This window comes from Panthera onca, chromosome B2 (assembly GCF_046562875.1).
Source record: "Panthera onca isolate mPanOnc1 chromosome B2, mPanOnc1 haplotype 2, whole genome shotgun sequence".
In the NCBI taxonomy this organism is placed as follows: Eukaryota; Metazoa; Chordata; class Mammalia; order Carnivora; family Felidae; genus Panthera; species Panthera onca.
The window spans coordinates 96,130,140-96,151,775 of NC_138343.1; the positions used below are offsets into that span (position 1 = coordinate 96,130,140).

The 21,636-nt window shown below is 40.4% G+C and overlaps 1 protein-coding gene across 3 annotated transcripts in view; it reads right to left on the reverse strand.

Annotated features, from left to right (window-relative positions):
- The window catches only part of PDSS2 (decaprenyl diphosphate synthase subunit 2), a 285,557-nt gene that overhangs the window by 20,379 nt on the left and 243,542 nt on the right, over nt 1-21,636 (reverse strand). The window contains exons 8-9 of one of the 3 annotated variants that reach the window (XR_013555704.2): nt 6,815-7,524; nt 3,683-4,900 (exon numbers count right to left, since the gene is read on the reverse strand). The exons of 1 other annotated variant lie outside the window; for it this stretch is intronic. Coding sequence is in view for 1 of the 2 variants with exons in the window: in XM_060616307.3 (XP_060472290.1) it covers nt 7,366-7,524 (159 nt within the window). In the remaining variant the exon portion in view is untranslated. Of the gene's footprint in view, nt 1-3,682; nt 4,901-5,664; nt 7,525-21,636 lie in introns of those variants that run through there. One more of the 3 variants, XM_060616307.3, reaches the window with a different exon arrangement.

Below are 21,636 nucleotides of genomic sequence, written 5' to 3' on the forward strand. Positions count from 1 at the left end.
ATCATCAAAATGCCTAGAAAGTGAGAAATAACGCAAACAGTAAAATTACAATGATTAATTTAAGGAAAGAAAGGTTGCAAGAGTAGCTTAATTCTTTGAGAATGATGTTCTCTAGGCTTAAAAAAAAAAAAAAAAAAAAAGACCCAAACAAAACAGTAACAAAATACAATAAGCTCATACTGTTACAGCATGAAAGATCTGAGTCAGATAAAAATTATTTTGTTTCCCTTTGAACAAACCCTAGGAGTTTCCTTCTCCCAAGGTCTTCTATAGGGGAAGAAAATTTTCCCTTCTTCTCTTCTAGGTTCTTTGGTTGGCCCAATAATGAAATTGGCATAAGGGAGATTAACAGGAGAAAAGCAAATTTAATTTCACATGTACAGGAGCCCATAAAAACTCAAATAACTGACCAAAGAAAGGAGCTCTTATACCTTTTAGACAAAGAAACAATGAATTTGTGAAGAACCGACAAGAAAAAGAGGTTTGAGGTTCAGGGTAGTAAGTTAGTAACAAGATTTGTTTATATAGCCTTCTCAGCCCTCAATTCCTCTCTCTAGTGATAAGGATGTCTCTCTTCCTCCTGGTAGAGGAAGGGTACCTTTCACAGGGGAGATGTATTTCCTGTTTTCAGGAGGACAAAGGAGGGTCAGAGGGTCCTTCTTGCACTGGCTGTTTCTCAAGTAGCTTTAATTCAAAATAATCAATACGCCAAAGTGGCACAGTTTTGGGTGGCTTATTTTTTATTTCCCTTCACTTTGAAGAAGCAAAGATGGCTTCTCATCTCCTATAAAATTGTTTCTCTGTCGTCTTTGCCAAGAGCACAAGGTATGACTGTTAGACTGAGGCCCTTCCCTTCTCTAAGAGACGGTGAACTTCAGTGGGAAGGAAGAAGTCATCATTTTGCAGGAATAGGAACCACCAAATGAAAAAAATTAATAGTTCAAGTTGAAGAATTTTAAAAGAATTTGTTACATAGTTTTTTGTTTTGTTTTGCTTTGTTTTTGTTCCACAGTTTTAACCTGCTGCTATGGAGAACTGGCCAGGGCATTATTTTTCCAAGTCAAAGACTTTCTTAGTAGAACATTAGGAGGCTTTCTTATGGAGTATTTACCACATTCCTATTCATACCAGAGAAACCAACCAGTAATAGAAATTCAGATACCTTGTTTAGAATTTAAGCTACTTATTAATAATGGTTGTGAAGACGGCAGTGTCATGGAGAAGTGTTTATGTTCTGTGAAAACAGCAGGACCGAAAGTTGAATTTATAATGAGAACTACGCCAAAAAAGATATGCCTGGTAGAAAAGGCTGAAAGATACATAAATGAAACGGTGAGATGATTATGTTGGCATGGTGAGATTTTGAATAATTTTTTTCTATTTTCTGAAATAAAAAAAAAAAACAACAGTGGTTATTTACTGAAATGTGTTCAAATCTCGCACTGGGTGTAGTGCTTACTTAAAAAAAAATTTCTTTTAAAGGTTGGGGGTGGGGGTACCTGGCTGGCTCAGTCTGTAGGGCATGTGAGTCTTGACCCTGGAGTTGAGTTCAGCCCCCACACTGGGTGTAGGGCTTACTTAAAAAACATTTAAAAAAATATGTTCAAAAAGTAAAATCTAAGCTACTCCAACAGTGAAGGCAGTGATGAGCCCACTTGTTTGCTGACAAGATGCACAGTGGTGGGTACTGTCAGTCTTGGAGATGAACAGATCAAGTTGAAGGAAAGCTGATGTAGCTTTTCCATGAAGATGGTCAGTGTCCCCAAAAAGAAAGGATAAAAGCCTGAAGAACCTTCTCTTTCTACAGAAAAGAAAGAAATAAGATTCCTCCAGCAGGGGAGGCTGAAAACTTAGCACTTCAGAGCCCCAAGGGCAGGCTGGGTGAGCTAAAGAAAGAGGTGGATCCCACCATCAGTTCTGGTCCCCCTGGACTCTTCCCAGGTGACCCTTATTTTTCAGTCATCTTTAGAAGTATGTTATCTCCCGGGCTCCTGGGTGGCTCTGTTGGTTAAGTGTTCAACTTCGGCTCAGGTCATGATCTCATGGTTCAGAAGTTCGAGCCCCACATCAGGCTCTGTGCTGACAGCTCAGAGCCTGGAGATTGCTTCAGATTCTGTGTCTCCTTATCTCTCTTCTCCTCCCCTGCTTGCACTCTCTCTTTCTCAAAACAAAATAAACATTTAAAGAAATAATTAAAAAAATAAAATAAAGTTGAAATCTATGGGGGGGAAAAAAAAAGAAGTACGTTATCTCCATAATGGAAACACAGGACCAATTCTGAAAGAATAAAACAGTTAATTTGAGGTCAGGACTGAAGGTAGGGAAAAGAAAGAGGCAAATGATTATTCTGTTAGATCGCTTTGTACTTTTAAAAGAGAGTGCAAATAACTTAATTATTACTAGAACAAGATTAACAATAATTGAAACTATTTATAATAATGGAATGACCATTATGTCCTCACAGTTAAAGGAATTAAAGAACCAACCCAATTCATTTCTGCCCTTTTGTACTTTAACAAAGGTGTGCCCTGTGTTCTCTACCTTGAGAGGCAGTCATTACGGATTATAAAGATAAATCCTAGAGCTTCCATTGGTCAGAAAGGTGATCTTAGCAATAGGATTTCAAAGTGGGAAAACAAATGAAGTGGCAGGAAAGTATCTTCCAGAAACTAAGAACTCTAGGAAGGAGCTTGACAACTGTTTTCTGGAAAACAAGGTTCTTCTTATCAGTGATGAACTGGCTGATTAGAGTCTTAAAAAAAAAAAAAAAAAAAGTATACTTTCACTTGTAATCAAATTGTTGATTACACACAATTCCCCCAAACTTGCTTGCCCAAAGAAGGCCATGTTACAGCAATTCGTCAGGTTTTGAAAAAAGATCATCATGGATTATTCTGACTACTTTCTGGTCACGAGTTTAATGTGTGGTAGATACTGAGCCTAAAAAAGCCCTCTATCTTTTTGGAGCATTTCGTACTAACGTATGTATACGTCTTTTACCTCAACTTGTAGTGTCACCCACATCCTGGGCCATAGCAATAATACTGTCATGGGTCAGATAAAGTCTCAAACATTAGAGAATGAGACTTGGGCCAGGCAAACAATGTCACTGATTATTTATTTTTAGGTGTGACCAGATAACCACATTATGTGAGCAAGAAAAGGTGAAGATTTAGTGTTATCATTAAGTAAAACTTACAACAAAGTTTAATGATCGTCATAAAACGAATCTTCTTTCAAAGAAGCATGATGGCAAAACGGTTCACTATTTAAATCGGTATCTCATTGATTCTGTTTTTTTTAATGCCAGAAAACAGTTTTTCTAAGTTGGAGAGTTTAAAAGAAAAAGACTTGGTGGGGCAGGAAACTGCTTTTAAGTTTCTGAGGAAATAGAATTTAAATGTTTATTGTTCTTTTTTTTTTTTTTTTTAATGTTTTATTTATTTTTTTTTCTTTCTTTTTTTTTTTTTTTTAAATGTTTTTATTTACTTTTGAGACAGAGAGAGACAGAGCATGAGCAGGGGAGGGGCAGAGAGAGAGGGCGACACAGAATCTGAAGCAGACTCCAGGCTCTGAGCTGTCAGCACAGAGCTGGATGCGGGGCTCAAACTCACAGACAGTGAGATCATGACCTGAGCTGAAGTCGGACGCTCAACGACTGAGCCACCCAGGTGCCCCATGTTTTATTTTTGAGAGCAAGTGTGAGCTGGGGAATGGCAGAGAGTAGGGGACAGAGGATCTGAAGTGGGCTCCTCACTGACAGCACCGAGCCCATGTGGGGCTTGAACTCACGATCCGTGAGATCATAACCTGAGCCGAAGTTGGATGCCCAACTCACTGAGCCACCCAGGTGCCCCTTAAATGTTCAGAAAAGAAAGTCTCTAGGGGTACAACTAAGAGATGTGTCAGGTATGGAGGACAGTCAGGGTGGGGGGAACAACCTACACAGAGGTGGGCCAAGGGCACCAAGGGAGCCGGGTGGTTGGGTTAGTGACATGGCATGCCATGGGAAAGTCTGTGCGTGGGGATACGGCTTGCAAACTTCACAGAAAGGCCACCTTCTGTCAGAAGTCTGTCTCAGTGTTGTGCAGTAAGAGACCTGATAATCTGTCCAACAGATATTCTCGGAGTGTCTAAAGCACTGGCACTGGTCTAGGTGGCGGGGACCTGGTAGTTAGTGCATGACCAGCTGCAAGGGTTCAGGAGTTAGCAGACTGTAAGAAGGTGTAGTTGGTAAAGTTAGGAGGAAAAAAGCGTAGGCAGAAGGATAAAGAACACGAAGGGAGGAATTTCATTTTAGGGGATAGGGGGGATTGAGCACATACAGCCAGCAGGGGAGACACTGACGATTTAAGAATGGGGCCATGAAGGAGGCAGGAAGGCTACAGGCTTGAGATCTTGGAAAGGAGGAAAGAGAGGCAGAGGAAGCAAGAAAGAGGCGCTACTTAGAAGACTCTGGTGGGGAGGCGGGGAGTGAGGGCAGGCCAGGTGGTCAGAGGCGGTCCCCTCGGCCTGCTTCTCCATTGGTAATGGGGGGTATGCTTAACTCCAGAGCGTGACTGTGGGACTCAAACAAGATGGCCTGCACTTGGGGCCCTCGCTATCGCAGCCTTTACACACTTAACAAAGACTGATAGGAAGGAGAGTGCGGGTGGTTTCAGGAGCCTGAAGTGAATGAGGTTTGGAGGGGCCAACTTGCAAGTTGGGGGGACCAGCACAATGCCCAATGAATGAATTCTTCCCTCTAACAAGAAACTGGGGATGGGAGGCGATGCAGAGGGGGTCGAGGGGACATTCCGAGGCCAGAGTCTTACCTAGTCAGCAGAGCCTGCACCCAGGAGACAGGCCAAGGGGAGTGATTAAAGCATGTCTTGGTGCCCCACATTTCTCCCTCAGCTGCCTGAAATTATAAGGACGTAAGAGTTAACAAATATCCCCGAAGAAGGGGCATGAAGAAAGAGTGTCAGTATTTAATACTGTAGGGTTAATGAACCAACCTGTTAGGTTTAACAAAAGCCTGCCAGGACGCTGGGAAGCGGGAACTCTGCTGAGTCTGAGTACAGAGGAAGGGCTGTCAATCAACGTTGGGGGCGGGACGCCCGAGCCAGGGAGATGAAAGGGAGGTAGGAAGGTCCCAAAGAAAGCAGAAAGGCAGGTGTGGAAACAGAAGAGTCCAGGATTACATGCCATACAAAGGAGAGCTAGGGATACTTTAGGCCCTAAGCTTTGAGGCAGTTTAGGAAGACGTTTGCCGTAAAGTTTTATACATTCCTTTATAGCCTCTCCCTGGGTTTCACCTTTCCTCCTCCCAGAACCTCACTTAGCATCCTTGTTATCCAGAGTCAGAAATGGCAGACTGTTGTTTTTTTTTTTTTTTTAAGTTTATTTATTTTTAAGGGGGGGTGGAGAGAGAATGTGTGTGTGTGTGTGTGTGTGTGTGTGTGTGTGTGCATGAGCAGGGGAGGGACAGAGAGAGGGAGAGAGAGAGAATCCCAAGCAGCCTCCACACTGTCAGCACAGAGCCTGACATGGGCTTGAACTCACAAACCATGAGATTATAACCTGAGTAGAAATCAAGAGTCAGAAGTCTAACTGACTGAGCCACCCAGGAACCCCAGAAACGGCAGGCTTTTAGAGAATAAAACAAAGCTGGAAGGGACTTCATACATTCTCTCATTTAATTTTATTTGACAGATGAGGAAGTGGAGGCTCAGAGGGAAGTGACTAACTCAAGGTCACACAGCAAAGCAGCTGCTAAACCAGAATGAGAAGAGCCCTCGGGTCCCGCCTTTTGGTACCTGACCAGCTGCTTAGTAAAACCTACCGCTGTGTAAGCTCCTGCACCTCCAGAGAACACTGAGCACGGCTCCTCCTTTGTGCAAGTTAATGATTAAAACCTACTCTATCTAAAGCATCTAACCATAGTTACTAATTAAGCCAATTTCTGTGAGAAAAGACCATTTCAGACAGAAGAATGTTCACTTTTGCTAAATCTACAGGCCTTCAAATTATAGTAGCATAAACAGTAATTACAACATTTTAAGAATATTAAAAAAAAATCATAATATGATACCTTAACCTCTGTCACTCACATTTTCTCTTCATTGCATACCACATGCGGGGTCCTGATAAAACGGTTTTGTAACTTCTAGAGGGAGGAATTAAACTAAAATAACTTCACTGGATGTTTCAGTGAATGAGGTAATAAAATCTGTTTGCTGTGTTCACTGTCTCCAGATAGGGCTGTGATTACACCACATACGGAAGAAAGGTAGCTCAGTCTCAATCTAGATCATTTATGTAAACTCAGCCTTCTTGTCAACGGTGTTCTCAGATTGCATGCACGCAAACCGCAAAAATCATCTCCTATGAACCACACAGAGACAGTGTCTGATTGCAGGCCTGGGAGGTTGCCTATATTTTCTCTGTAATTGGAGGTCTGTGGTTCAAGACCAAAATTTGACATTCTGAATTTAAAAAAAAAAAAAAAAAAAAAAAAAAAAAACCCACACCAGTATATTCCCCAGAACAATGGTTCTATATCTAATACTTGTAAAAGTTAAAGGTATTCTCTATACAAAAATATTACAAATGAATACAACATACTTAAAAAAAGTTTGGTTCTTTGAAATGTGTTTGAAGAATATTTGGTCTCCCAGAAGGAAACAGAAGCCTTCCTACTACAACCAAGTTAACATTCGAGAGCATTTTAATCTCCTAACTTCGAATATTTGGCATTATGTTTTTCAGCAATTTTTCCTAAAAAAATGTTACAAAAACCATGAAGCGCCAAGTATATCCATACTGTACTTACAAATGCAGAGACATAATTGCAAGAAGACAAAGCACGTTTTTTGTTTTTTTTTCTTAATTACTGAACGACCCTCCATTATGTCAGATTGGTCACTCGTTTTTGATCTGACAGTCCTCTCCGGCTGGCAGTGATAGTGTTTCTCTTGACACCTGCAGCTTCCAGCTTGCTCTGTCCTCTCTAGAAAGAAAACCACAGGCCACCGCCCTGGCGCCATCCCTGGCTCGGTCCAATCAATAAGGACTTATTTCCTGTCCATTTGCTGAGGTCACAGGAGCGAATCTCATTAATTATTTCTGCTACTGCGGCCTCAAGTGTGCTTCTGGCGTGACAAGTGAAAACTGCTTGACCTTTTTTTCTTCTAATTTTGTTTGTAGCAGTTCCAAAAAGAAGGCAGTATTCATTTAGCAATGTGATAAAAGGAAGGAAAAAAAATGTATTATGTTTTTAAAGTCATTAACACATTTAGTTATTTCATCATGAAAGCTCTCCCGATCACCTCATTCCCCAGTTTTTTTTCAGCTAACGAACAATAGTGCCTTTTTAATTTGGTGTCACGAAAATCTGGTCACAGCAAACACAATGTTTTCTAAAGCAGATCTGGCCTCCGAGGGAGGAAAGCTCTCCAGGGCCTCCAGTGCCTTGTTTCCATGGTAACGACACAGGTCAATAGCTGAAGTCACACCTTTGCCAGCTTTGATTGTTTCTCGCAACTGTTAAGAAACAAATGCACAATAAAAGTCAGTTTTCAAGGTACCACAACTAAATTGGGGAGGGGAGGTGGAAAACAAAGAAAGGGGGAAACAAAATAGATTCATTGTTTCTGCTGTGTTCTTTTGAGGTAAAGAGGACATCATTCCCCAATGATTCTGAGGCACTAACATTCCCTAAGGCTGCTAGGTGTCTCTGCTCCAGAGCAGCACAATAGGCTCCAATCAGCCTAATTACACCTCCTCCCTGACTCCCACCCCTTGATATCTTGAAATGTGCCCTGCTGGGGAATGGCGGTAATGAAGGCAGAGGGCATTTACATGTCTGGCATTTTGAATTCAGCAGCCTGATATTCTTATGTGAAGAAGGCTTCATTAACATCCTAGTTAGTAACTTTTTTTTTTCCACCCTGTATGCTGACACAATAGTTCATGTGAAAATTCAAGAAAGACACCTAGTTTAGATCTGAACACTCCATTTTTAAAACTAAAAGCCTTTATTTGACCGGTTAGAATGAACTGAAACACCTGTTTGTAAAGAATAAACTCTTGCCAACAACTGGAGTTGATTTCTAACCCCCCTCTTTGATGGGGAAGGACCAATAAAAGGGTTATACTTTAGAGCTGAAAAAGATTTATAATGATTTGGGCTGTCCCCTCCCCCTTCCCCAAATTCCATGTTCTCTTTCTCAATGAACACCTCTGCCTAACGCCCTAAATCAGAAGCCTGGGGGGGGGGGTCCCCCTTCACGCCCCATTTCTGGTCAGGTACCATGGCTGTAGCACTGCTGCTCACCCTTGACTTAACTTTCTGGCCCTGAGAGATTGGGTGGGGCCAAGGGACAAGTTCTAGTCCATGAATTACGAACGATGCACGTCACTTCTGGGCTGCAGCATTTAACCACCCACGTGAGTCCCTCCAGAGCTTTCCCTTGGTGGATCATCCAGCCATAGCGGAAGAAGCTCCTCATGTTGGATTACCAAGCAACCACGCCGAGCACCAACCACAGTGCCTCTCCAACCTGCACGGGACATGTAGTGTGGGCAAGAAACACATCTTTGTTGTCTGAAGCCACTGAGACTGTGAGGTTGTCTGTAGCCATCCTGACTGAAACAGCCACTAAGTCCTAGCCATTCTATGTCTTTTACAGCTCTCCAATGTACCCTCCGCTCTTGTCATTGCCACTACATTAGTTCAGGCTATCATCATCCCTCGTCTGGGCTGTTTTAGGCAAACCACCTCCTAAAGAGTCCTCCTACAACCAGTTCTTTGCCCTGAACTCCATCTGTCATGCTGCCAAGGAGTCTTTATAAAATGTGAATGTGATCAGCTTAAAACCCTTCACTACCTTCTGAAAGCCTTAAGAAAAAAGAGTCCAAACTCTTTCATGAGGCAATGGAAGTCCTTTCCTGATCTAGCTCTTGCCCAGCCAGTCCCTGCCCCACCCTCCCCAGCCTCTTCTCCCTTTTATCACTATTTAGGGAAATTGTTTGCAGTAATTTTCCCGTATCTGCTCCCCACCTTCAAACTTCCCAAAGTCCACTGAAGCAGAATACACTCAGCTAGGATGAGAGCCCTAAGGAGCTAGGTGGCCCTCTTCCTTGGGGCTCCCCAAGTACCCCATGCATATCTGGAATACAGCATAATTATACGGTGTTGTACTTCAATTCTCCATTCCCATATCTATCTCTTCATTAGACTCTAAGCTTCTGCACACTGCATGTAACATAAAGTCTGCTTTATTCCTATAATCACACACAGAAGAAAACAGAGGCCCAGAGAAGCTCAGCAGCTCACCCAAGATTATAGGCGGATAGTGGCACAGTTGTGGTCAGAAGCCACGGTTTCTAATACCCAGTCCAGCGTCACTGAATACTGTACTATCCCCTCCTTCCAGGGGAGGATCCCCCTCCCCCACCACCATTTGTAGCATTTGCAGATTTTTGTGGTATAAAAACTCCCATCATGGCTGATTTCAAGCTACCAAGGGCTGTGGAATCACAGAATTCTGAAATATTTAACAATAGGCTCTGAGCTGGTAGGACTCGGCTTGTACACATGTTGGGCTGCAGGATGCTTTACCCTTGTTTTGACATGCAGCTCCTAAGAACATTCTCATACATAACTAGAATATTATTATTATAACTAGGAAAGTTAACAATATCATTATCTAATATCTAGCCCATGTGCAAATTTCCCCAATTGGCTCTAAAATGTCTTCTGTACCCTATTTTCACCAACCCCCCCCCAAATCATGATGAATCTTGGTTTATGAATTGCATTCGTTATGACACTTTAGCATTTTCTTCCCTATGATATTACCATTTCTGAAGGACCAGGCTGTATTGTGCAATGTTTTACATTCTGCATTTCTCTGATAGCTTCATTTAGTTTGCTTTATAAACTTTATTCAGCTAGGCCCAACTGAATATTTGATGGTGACAATGAAGGGTAATTCAGATTAGGGCAAAAGAGTACCCAGGAGATATCACTGAACATTCCTCAAGCCCTAGAAGAGTTAATTTCTCTCACCAATGACTGCTGTATTTCCAATTAACACTCAAATCTTCTCTCTGCAGAGGCAGGCTTTGCATACCAAGGGACCTGATAGCTACCATGAGTAAAATGCCCATTTCATGATTCAGCAGTAATCTAATCCTTCATGGAAGGTATTACTCCTCACAGACATCTGTATACACTCCTACCAACTAAAACTAAACTATTGGCTCAAAAGTAATCCTTTAGTGGGGCACCTGGGTGGTTCAGATGGTTAAGCATCCGACTTTGTCGTGTTGGGCTCTGTGCTGACAGCTCAGAGCCTGGAGCCTGCTTCGGATTCTGTGTCTCCCTCTCTCTCTGACCCTCCCCCGCTCACACTAAGTCTCTCTCTCTCAAAAATAAATAAACATTAATAAAATTAAAAAAATTAATCCTTTAGATATAATTAATAGACCATAAATGAGACTTTTACCGTAAATTAGAATAGGCAATTGATCTATCCTGACAAAACAATCTCATCCTTTGTAAATAAATGTGACAAAAGACATATTAAACCAGAATTCCTAAACTTGGTTGACCAAAGATTCACCTGGGGAGCTTTAAAATGCAGGACCTGGGCCCCAATCCTAGAGGTGGGTTCAATAAGGCCAAAAAATACTTCTTAGGTCATTCCAACAATTAGCCAGATTTGGGACTAACTTACTTGCTGGGGTACGTATTTTGAGTGTTCTAAAATAGTTGTGTTGGGTTTATACTGTTTTAACCACACTTCCAAGTAGTCGTCTTTGCAATGATCAAATTCAACTCAGCCATCACGTACTGGGCACTGAATGGCCTAGGTATGAAGTAGGGGTGGGAGATACAGAGACAAACACAGTTGCTGCCTCCTAGGACCACCTGTCAGGGGGCTGCCCTAGGACTGAAGAAATGGAGGGGGCTGAAAGGAATACTGAGGAACCAGACCTATGGCCTTGGTTCTAATACCTGCAAGAGATAAGGCCACAATTAGGAAAATTCTTTCCACTTTTGCCCTCACCTACATTTTGACTGGGCAAATCCCCAACTAATGCATAGACAGAACTTTCCATATTAGGGTATGTCTAGAAGTGCTGGAATGCTCCCTCTGGCCTTTATGGCTTGAAACCCATTTCAGCCGCAGGAAAAGTGACACAATAAAATACAAAAAGGTGAATTACCAGTCTGCGTTTTACTTCTCTCATATAGCACTTTAGGGCACTAATATAATTAAATCTCTAATTAAGTCAACTGAATAATTGTATAAGTGCAGCATCACCTGCAATAAATTAAGTCCAAATCCCTTGCTAGAGGATCCAATTAAGGATATTAACACAGAGAGAAAAAGATGCAAAGTACTTAAAGTTAAGTGCGTTATTATTTAACATTTATTAAAGGTGTTATTAAACACCTTTCCAATGATAAATGTTGCTTTTATGAGACCCTTTTGAGAAACCATTGTATGCCTCTGAAAATTATTTGGGTCAAAAATCCTCTTAAATATTAAAGACAAGCCCCTGCCATGAGATCTAAGCAGCTTTAGCAGAATTGGACACAGCAGCCACTTCTCTCTAATGAAACCAAAGAAAAACTTTAAGACCCAGAAGAAACCCAAGCCCAATCTTATCTTCTCACCTTAGTTTGCAGGAGAAGATCTGGGATGAGATCGGTTAAGTGATGTGGACAAGAGGCACAGGCAAATTTGAGAAATGGCCTGGATTTCATTTCTGCAAATCAGAACCTTTACCCTCTATAGCACTAGAACAGATTCGGAGATAACCCCAAGTTTTCTTTTGCCCAAACAGAGTGCTTACAGAGAACAGGGATGCTAACACTTGTCTGGAACAGGGGGAGACCTTGTTCTGTAGAAACTGTAAAAGAGAGTAAGGAGTATAAGCGATATGTTAAAGGTTTTTTGTTTTTGTTTTTGTTTTTTTTTTGGTGGTTGAAAACACCTGGATAAGGATAAAAGGAAACAAATGGAAGCCATGCTCTTATGGGAAGAGACCGCATACCTCACCAAGTGAAGTGGACCACGCTTCCCTAGCAGGGATTATGAAACTGGAAGAACTGTAAGATGCTGCAGTGATAAATGTAAGGTGTACAGCTTTTGAACATTTAGTAAAACTCACATTCTAATAGTTGGTAAATTCTTGGTGAACCTGATTGATAATCTTAGGTATCAGAAGATAGAAGAAGCACATTTTGCTTAAGTATGCCAACATAATTGGATATAAAGGTGATAGAAATCTGGCACAAAAAAAAAAAAAAAAAAGGAATGCCATCCTAGTATTAGAATCGGTGAAAGAAAGAACCAGCAGGCATGGTTTTGGACACTCAGACTATAAATCAGAAAAGCACATTTAAAAATCAGCAGGAGCGCCCGGGTGGCTCAGGTGGTTGGGCGTCCGACTTCGGCTCAGGTCATGATCTCGCAGTTCATGAGGTCGAGCCCTGCACTGGGCTCTGTGCTGACAGCTCAGAGCTTGGTGCCTGCTTTGGATTCTGTGTCTTCCTCTCTCTCTGCCCCTCCCCAGCTCATGCTCTGTCTCTCTCTCTCCCAAAAATAAGTAAACATTAAAAAGACGTAAAAAAAAAAAAAAAATTGGTGTAAAGACTGCCATGATTCCAAGAGATCATAAAGAGAAACAGCTCAAGGGTGATGAGGGCCTCTGAAAAACTAAATTTCAACAACGATCATAATTAATTATGAAAGAGATTAAAATAAATGGCTACAGAATAAGCTCTCTTGGGGCTCAGATTTGAAAAGGTGTAAAAGGAGAAGCATATCGTCTCCTCCACTGCTGAGTCTCTGTTGAGCACCTGCTCTGCACAAAGGTCCACTGTGGAGATAGGATGCGATCCCTGATCTGAAGGAGCTGACAAAGGAGAGGCACAAAGCTATAAAAATTGTGTGGGAATCCACCCATAAGTCTGTATTGTCACCAAGACACTTGTCACACGTTTTTAAAGTGCCATTCCTCACAGAAACATGTTCAGACACAACCCTGTCAGAATTTGCTAAAGACTGATGGGGGTACATGGGGGAAGGAGATGATGACAAAAGTAAGGGGCATTAAAAGGTAAAGGCTGTATGTTGAATAAGAACAAGTAGGGGTGCCTGGGTGGCTCAGTTGGTTGAGCATCGACTTTGGTTCAGGTCATGATCTCACAGTTGGTGGGTTCAAGCCCTGAGTCGGACTTTGTGCTGACAGCTCAGTGCCTGGAGCTTGCTTTAGATTCTGTGTCTCCCTCCCCGCCTCCCCTCTCTCTCTCTGCCCCTCCCCTGCTCACGCTCTGTCTCTGTCTCTCAAAAATAAATAAAGATGTTGAAAAAAATTAAAGAAAAAAAAGAACAAGTATCCTCAAATAGTTGATAATGTATTATTAAGAGAAGACAGAGAAGAAAGAGAACTAAAAAATGAGTTAAAAATTGTAAAGATTAAAATGAATTCCCTGAAGAGGGGTCTTTAGGGATGAAACATGCATTCAAAAAGCCCACATGTTGTCGGGGAGCCTTGGAGGCAGCGACCATTCTGCCTTAGGTCTGGCTTCTGGTGTCGTTTGCATTTCAAGATGACCTACCACTCCCATTCCAAACATAGTATTATCGTCCAGGACAAATTATCGTGTAGCACCCCACTGAGTCTCCTCCAGTGAGAAAGCCGCTTGGTTTTCTCACTCACTTTGTCTGATGTGTCTGAGGGCACTTCCCTCCTCTGTCTTCCTCCTCACTCTGGAGACCTAGTTTCTAGTCTACGGCACCTTCACAGAGGCATCCACTCACCTCTGTCCTCTTCTTGCTTATAGTACACATAAATGTCCTTCCCAGCTACTGAAGGACTGTAAGAAATCTCAGAGATGAGAGATGCAACTGACAAATGTCTTCAAACACAGCACAAAAGAAAAAGATGAGGACAGAGTGTAGTACATCTGGAACAAAGACCAGTGAATTTATGGACAATGATGGCAAAATTCCAAAAATACGTTATCAAATAAGATGGTTTTTGAGCTCTAGAAAAAAGGCAGTGATGGTCGCAGCCCTAGGATAGGTGGGTCACAATGAGTAAGTCATTACAAAATATTCTCATTTTTCTTTTTTTTCTTTTTTTTTTTTTTTTAAATTTTTTTTTTCAACGTTTTTTATTTATTTTTGGGACAGAGAGAGACAGAGCATGAACGGGGGAGGGGCAGAGAGAGAGGGAGACACAGAATCGGAAACAGGCTCCAGGCTCCGAGCCATCAGCCCAGAGCCTGACGCGGGGCTCGAACTCACGGACCGCGAGATCGTGACCTGGCTGAAGTCGGACGCTTAACCGACTGCGCCACCCAGGCGCCCCTCATTTTTCTTTTTGATATGGGCACTCACTGTTAGCTTCAGAAATAGTAAAGATAGAGTATAAGTGGGTTTTAGAAACTTAGTCCTTTGTGGATAAGACAGAGAAATGGGGGTCTGGATGAGAGTATGGTAATATAGATTCAAATATGTAAAATAACTACTAGAAAATGTTTGGTAGTATTTTGACCAGAGTATTTATTGAGTATTTATTTTGAGCAGAAAAGTTATCTCTATCATTGTACTATAGGACTCAATATTCAATTTCATCTCTTCAATAAATGGTGTTGAAAAAAAATGGAGAACCATATGCAAAAGAATGAAACTGGACCACTTTCTTATAGCACATACAAAAATAAACTCAAAATGGATTAAGGACCTAAATGTGAGGGGTGCCTATATGGCTCAATAGGTTGACCATCCTACTCTTGATTTCGGCTCAGGTCATGATCTGAGGGTAGTGGGATAGAGCCTTGTGTCAGGCTCTGTGTTGAGCATGGAGCCTGCTTACCATTCTCTCTCTCTTTCCCTCTGCCCCTCTCCCCTGCTCACACACACTCTCTCTCTAAAATAATAATAATAATAATAATAATAAAAGATCTAAATGTGAGACATAAAATCATAAAACTCCTAGAAGAAAACATAGGCAGTAATTTCTTTGACACGGACCTTTTTTTTCTAGATATGTCTCCTCAGACAAGGGAAACAAAAGCAAAAATAAACTACTGGGACTATACCAAAAGAAAACAGTTTTTGCACAGTGAAGAAAACCATCCATAAAACAAAAAAGCAACCTACTGAAAGGGAGAGGATATTTGCAAATATATCCAATAAGGGGTTAATATACAAAATATATAAAGAACCTATACAATTAAGCTCAAAACACCCAAATAATCTGATTAAAATTGGGCAGAGGACCTGAACAGACGTTCTTCCAAAGAAGTCAGAGAGAGAAGGACCAATACCGTATGATTTCACTTACACGTAGAATCTAAAAAACAAAACAAATAAGTAAACAAATAGCAGAAACAGACCCATAAATACAGAGAACAAAGTGATGGTTGGGAAGGATTGGGGGATGGACAAAATGGGTGAAGGGGAGTGAATGATACAGGCTTCCATTTATGCAATGTATAATGGGGGCATAGAGATAAAATGTACATCACTGGGAATATGGTCAATGGTACTGTAATAGTGTTGTATGATGACTGATGGTGGCTACATTTGTGGTGAGCACAGCATAACATATAGACTTGTCAAATTACTATCTTGTACACGTGGAATAATGTAATACTATGTGTTGACTATACTTCAATAAAAAAAGAAAAACAAAAAAACCCCTCAACTTGGTTTTCTTTCCTTTATCACAGTTCTGTGGATTATATGAATGAAGATGGAGAAGAAATACATATTAAATTTTAATTTTCAGATGTCATGCAGCCAAGAAAGAAAGCTAACACACGGATAGCATCAAAGTCTTACTGGTTTTGACATGTTGAACCAAGACTGATACTAGTGAGGTGATATGTAATAGGGATACATGTGTATAGTTGTGCATTTAGGCTTCAAAAATTAACTGTAAAAGTGGAAGTCTCAGTTTTGGAGTGATTCATAAATAAGAGCTGAGAATCTTTGATAACCACATTTTTTACATAAGCCAAGACTGTGATACAGATGAAAAAAAAAAAAAAAAAAAACCAAACACAAACTTCGGCAGCATCTGAAGATGTACATGTCCAAAACATGGGCAGGAATGGTCATGCTGCAGTGTTTGATGGTCAATTGATGTTTAGAAAACTATGTTCAGTCCTGGATGCCATGGCCATGTGTCAAGAGGAGCATTCAAAATAGACTGGGTTTGGGAAATCTGCGTGGCTCAGTTGGTTAAGCATCCGACTCTTGATTTTGGCCCAGGTCATGATTTCATGGTACATGAGATTGAGCCCAGCGTCAGGCTCTGCATTGACTGTGAGGAGCCTGTTGGGATTCTTTCTCTCTCTTTCTCTGCCCCTCCCAGCTCACGATCTCTATCTCTTTCAAAATAAATAAACTAAAAACAAAAAACAAAAAAAACCCCAAAACAGACCAGGTTCAGTATTAGGATGAAGAAGTTATTTGAAAACATGTCATCTAAGGAATGTTTACCCTGGAGGAAAGAATTAAAGGAGATGAAAGCCATCTTCAAATATCTAAAGCAATTAAATGAAAGATGGGGCAGTCCTGTTCTATATTCTTCAGGACCCAGAACAAAGAGCAACAAGGTGAAATTTCTAGGAAGCAGATTTCAATTACAAATAAGAGAGAGCTTTCAAATAACTAGAGTTGTCTAACAACAGAAGAATTATTTTTGACAAGGTGTGAGCCCCCTGTTTTTGGAAGTCCTCAGCAACTGGATGACCACATCAGAGAAAGTATGAATAAAATTCTCAGGAGACATGGCAGGTGGGACAAGGCTGCCTCCGAAGTCCCACCCAACACAAGGATTTTAGCTGATAGTGCTTCAGTTGAAAAGTCTTCCCAACTTCTGAGTGGCAAGAACTGGTACAAAAGGAAAAGCTACGATGAAAACCTTTCTCTAGTATGATAAACATTATGCTAAACAAACTGCGAACAACAGAAAATGCATACCTTTTTACTTAGAACCATAAATTATTTGCAAAAGTCTACAGAAAAAAAAATCTACTGATTTTAATTAAGTATCTTACTTCAACCAAAGGAAAGGAAATGGAAACAAGAGAATTTTTAGTTATTTCCTCAATCACATGAACTCTTGGGTAAAATTAAAAGAATGGTACGCCTCCTGGTATTAAAGTGACACTACTACTACTACTACTACTACTACTACTAACAACAGCAGCAATAACAACAATCTCATAGTAATTATGTGTGCCCAGCACTAAGACATACATATCTTCAATCCTTACAACAGCACTATGAGGCAGATACTAATATTATTCTCATTTTATAGATGAATAAACTTAGGCAAGAGTAAGTTGCTCAAGGTAATGCAGAAGATAAGTGCTACAGTGAAGATTCAAGCAGTTCTTGTTCTTAAAGTTTATTATTTTGAGAGAGAGAGACAGCGCATGTGAAAATGGGGGAGGGGCAGACAGAGCGGGAGAGAAAGAATCCCTAGCAGGCTCTGCACTGTCAGTGTGGAGCTGGATGTGTGGCTCAAACTCACAAACTGCAAGATCATGACCTGAGCTGAAATCAAGAGTCAGATGCTTAACCAACTGAGCCACCCAGGTACCCCAAGTAGTTCTTGCTCTTAACTAGCATGGTATAATGCCTTTTCTTTCTCTTACACGAACTGGAAAGCATTTCAATTTCATTTGAGAAGAGAACACATATCTATGTCACAATATAATTTACAAGCCCGTGCACAAGGGCAAATTTTTTCATGATACATCACAGATTTAAAATAGTACATTAAGTCAAACAACTTTGGATAAAACCATATTTACAGAGACGACAGAAAATTGAAGCCATCATTATGTTAATCATGCACCTCTATTACAATATACACATTTTTAAAAACCATAACTAAAAGTGCCATATGGCTGCAGGACAAATGTCAGTAAGAATTAGAAGTAGAATATTTCTTGGCCAACTAATCTTTGACAAAGCAGGAAGAATATCCAATGGAATAAAGACAGTCTCTTCAGCAAGTGGTTCTGGGAAAACTGGACAGCAACATGCAGAAGAATGAACCTGGACCACTTTCTTACACCATACAAAAAAATAAACTCAAAATGGATGAAAGACCTCAATGTAAGACAGGAAGCCATCAAAATCCTCGAGGAGAAAGCAGGCAAAAACCTCTTTGATCTTGGCTGCAGCAACTTCTTTCTCAACACGTCTCAGGAGGCAAAGGAAACAAAAGCAAAAATGAACTATTGGGACCTCATCAAAATAAAAAGCTTCTGCACAGTGAAGGAAACAATCAGCAAAACTAAAAGACAACCAACAGAACGGGAGAAGATATTTGCATATGACATATCAGATAAAGGGTTAGTATCCAAAATCTATAAAGAACTTATCAAACTCAACACCCAAAAAACAGATAATGCAGTGAAGAAATGGGCAAAAGACATGAATGGACACTTCTCCAAAGAAGACATCTAGATGGCCAACCAACACATGAAAGAATGCTCAACATCACTCATCATCAGGGAAATACAAATCAAAACCACAATAAGATACCATCTTACACCTATCAGAATGACTAACATTAACAACTCAGGCAACAACAGATGTTGGCGAGGATGCAGAGAAAGAGGCTCTCTTTTGCATTGTTGGTAGGAATGCAAACTGGTCCAGCCACTCTGGAAAACAGTATGGAGGTTCCTCAAAAAACTAAAAATAGAACTACCCTATGACCCAGCAATTGCACTACTAGGCATTTATCCACAGGATACAGGTGTGCTGTTTTGAAGGGACACATGCACCCCCATGTTTATCGCAGCACTATCAACAATAGCCAAAGTATGGAAAGAGCCCAAATGTCCATCAATGGATGAATGGATAAAGAAGATGTGGTATGTACATACAATGGAGTATTACTTGGCAATCAAAAAGAATGAAATCTTGCCATTTGCAACTACGTGGATGGAACTGGAGGGTATTATGCTAAGTGAAATTAGTCAGAGAAAGACAAAAATCCTATGACTTCACTCATATGAGGACTTTAAGAGACAAAACAGATGAACATAAGGGAAGGGAAACAAAAATAATATAAAGACAGGGAGGGGGATAAAACAGAAGAGATTCATAAATATGGAGAACAAACTGAGGGTTACTGGAAGGGTTGTGGGGGGGGGATGGGCTAAATGGGTAAGGGGCACTAAGGAATCTTTGTTGCACTATATGCTAACTAATTTGGATGTAAATTAAAAAAAAAAAAAGAAGTGGAATATTTCTACATTTTATATTAAGAATAAAAGGCCAAAAATATTTTACTTGATTAAGTATATTCTTCAGGTCATACTTTTTTTTTTTTTAAACAAATAGGCACTGAATAAGACTCAGATGTTATCACATCCACTATTGAGTCAGAAAACAAAACTAATATACTAATATATTTTTACTTAAATCTTTAATGATGAAAACTTATTTTTACTAAAAATTTCAATGCAAAACTCTGACTGCAGTAACGGCATTTGGGGTTTCACACAATCAAAGGACACTATTACCTCACGTTGTTTCCACTATTTTTAAAAATCAGCCTCAGGGTTCATACTACTTTTAAGTCATTGGATAAACGATTAATGAGTTTAAAAAATTTTTTTAATGTTTTATTTTCGTGAGAGAGAGCGACAGAGTGCGAGCAGAGGAAGGGTAGAAAGACAGAGGGAGACACAGAATCTGAAGCAGGCTCCAGGTTCTGAGCTGTCAGGACAGAGCCTGATGCGGGGCTCAAACCCACAAACTGTGATATCATAACCTGAGCCAACGTCAGACACTTAACTGACTGAACCCCCAAGGTGCCCCAGGATTAGTGAGTTTAAAATGACAAATATAATTCAGCCCATGCTTTAACATTTTTACTGTTCCCTTATAAAATATCAGAGTAGTTTTCTTTCGTAAAACAGCCTGTAAAATTCCTGTAATATGTATTTGTATTGAGCTTTAAGATATTTTTAAATAAGATCTATTTATTCATTTGCAGGATTAAGATCATTCTGTATAATTATGCAAGCCTATGTGACACACATGACATTTGTTACACTGCTCTCCTTTTCCCTTGAGTCCCAGGACCTGAAGTCCATGGAGATGGGTGGTGAGGGAAGAGGTGGGCTCTAGGAGGGACAAAAATACAACTATTTCTACATATGGCAGTTTTTCAAGCACCCTGGAGCAGAATACCCCAGATGAAGCCACATAGGAACCTTTTTTAATCTAATAATGGGAGGAGATGTTCTCTTCCTAAGACTGGTTAATCCGTTTCTGCTGTTCCAATAATAATAAGAAAAACAATTGTAAAGAAGCAGCGAGCAAACATTAATAGGGAAACTCTGGACCTGGACATGTGTAACCTCGGGCTTCTCTAAGCCCACCTCACCTGTAAAATCAGGAAGATCATCTTTATGCCACATGACATTATTATGAAGAACAAATAAGATGATGTCTGGCAAATTACGCTGACATCAGTAAAATGTTACTAAGGGGTGCCTGGGTGGCTCAGTTGGTTGAGCATCTGACTTGTGATTCAGCTCAGGTCATGATCCCAGGAGTCATGGGCTCAAATCCCACATTGGGCTCCACACTGAGCATGGAGCCTGCTTAAGATTCTCTTTTTCTCCCTCAGCCCCTCTCCCCCACTAATACATGAGTGTGCACATTCTCTCTCTCTCTCTCAAACAAATAAATAGAAATTTAAAAAATGCCGTTCACATGCAAGACTTGAAGAGGAAGAGAGCATGGGAGTTCATTACAGAACTTAGATGTAATATTACATAATGCACCTGGCTTTAATTATAAATTCACAGACTATTTTACATAGATTCATGAAGTTGTTTTAAATATTTTAAATCTCCAGATTATTAGTGAATTGGAAACATGCTAACTTTTGAAAAATGAATTTCCAAATCATCTGGACCATTTAAAATTGAATCTATTCCTCTGGAAAGGAAAAAAAAAAAAAACATGATAAAGACAGATTTGGTACCATTTTTTTTGCCTTCTCCACACATTTCTATTAGGCTCAGTCTAGATGGTGTGTAGCCTGCTGTTGAGAGTGAGACTTCAGTTCGGCCACACCACCCTGAATGTGCCCGGTTGTTTCCAATCTTGGAAACAGGGCCCAACCTAAGCAGGGCTGGGCCTAGTGAGTCCTTGGGTGGAACAGTGAGGTTTCAGAACTGATTTCAAGGCTCAACACCTCAGCGAAGTACATTTACGAGTCCACAAATAGCTTCATAACTGAACAACTCGTTTCGCACAAATTATGATGTCTGATTATATATATCCCTGTTATATGTACAAATAACCCAAAACCAGACATACATACATACATACATACATACATACATACAATTTGGTACTCCTACATGTACATATATGTATGTATGTATGTATGTATGTATGTATGTATGTATGTATGTATATATGTATTTTAGAGATATTTTCACGCAGTTAAAAACATTTTGCTGGCATACTCAAAATTGATCTAAATTGTTGACCCCTTGGCAGAGAATTCAGGCAAAGTAGTCTTGTTCCTTAAGAAAGACAGGTTAGAGCACCTAGGTGACTCAGTCGGTTG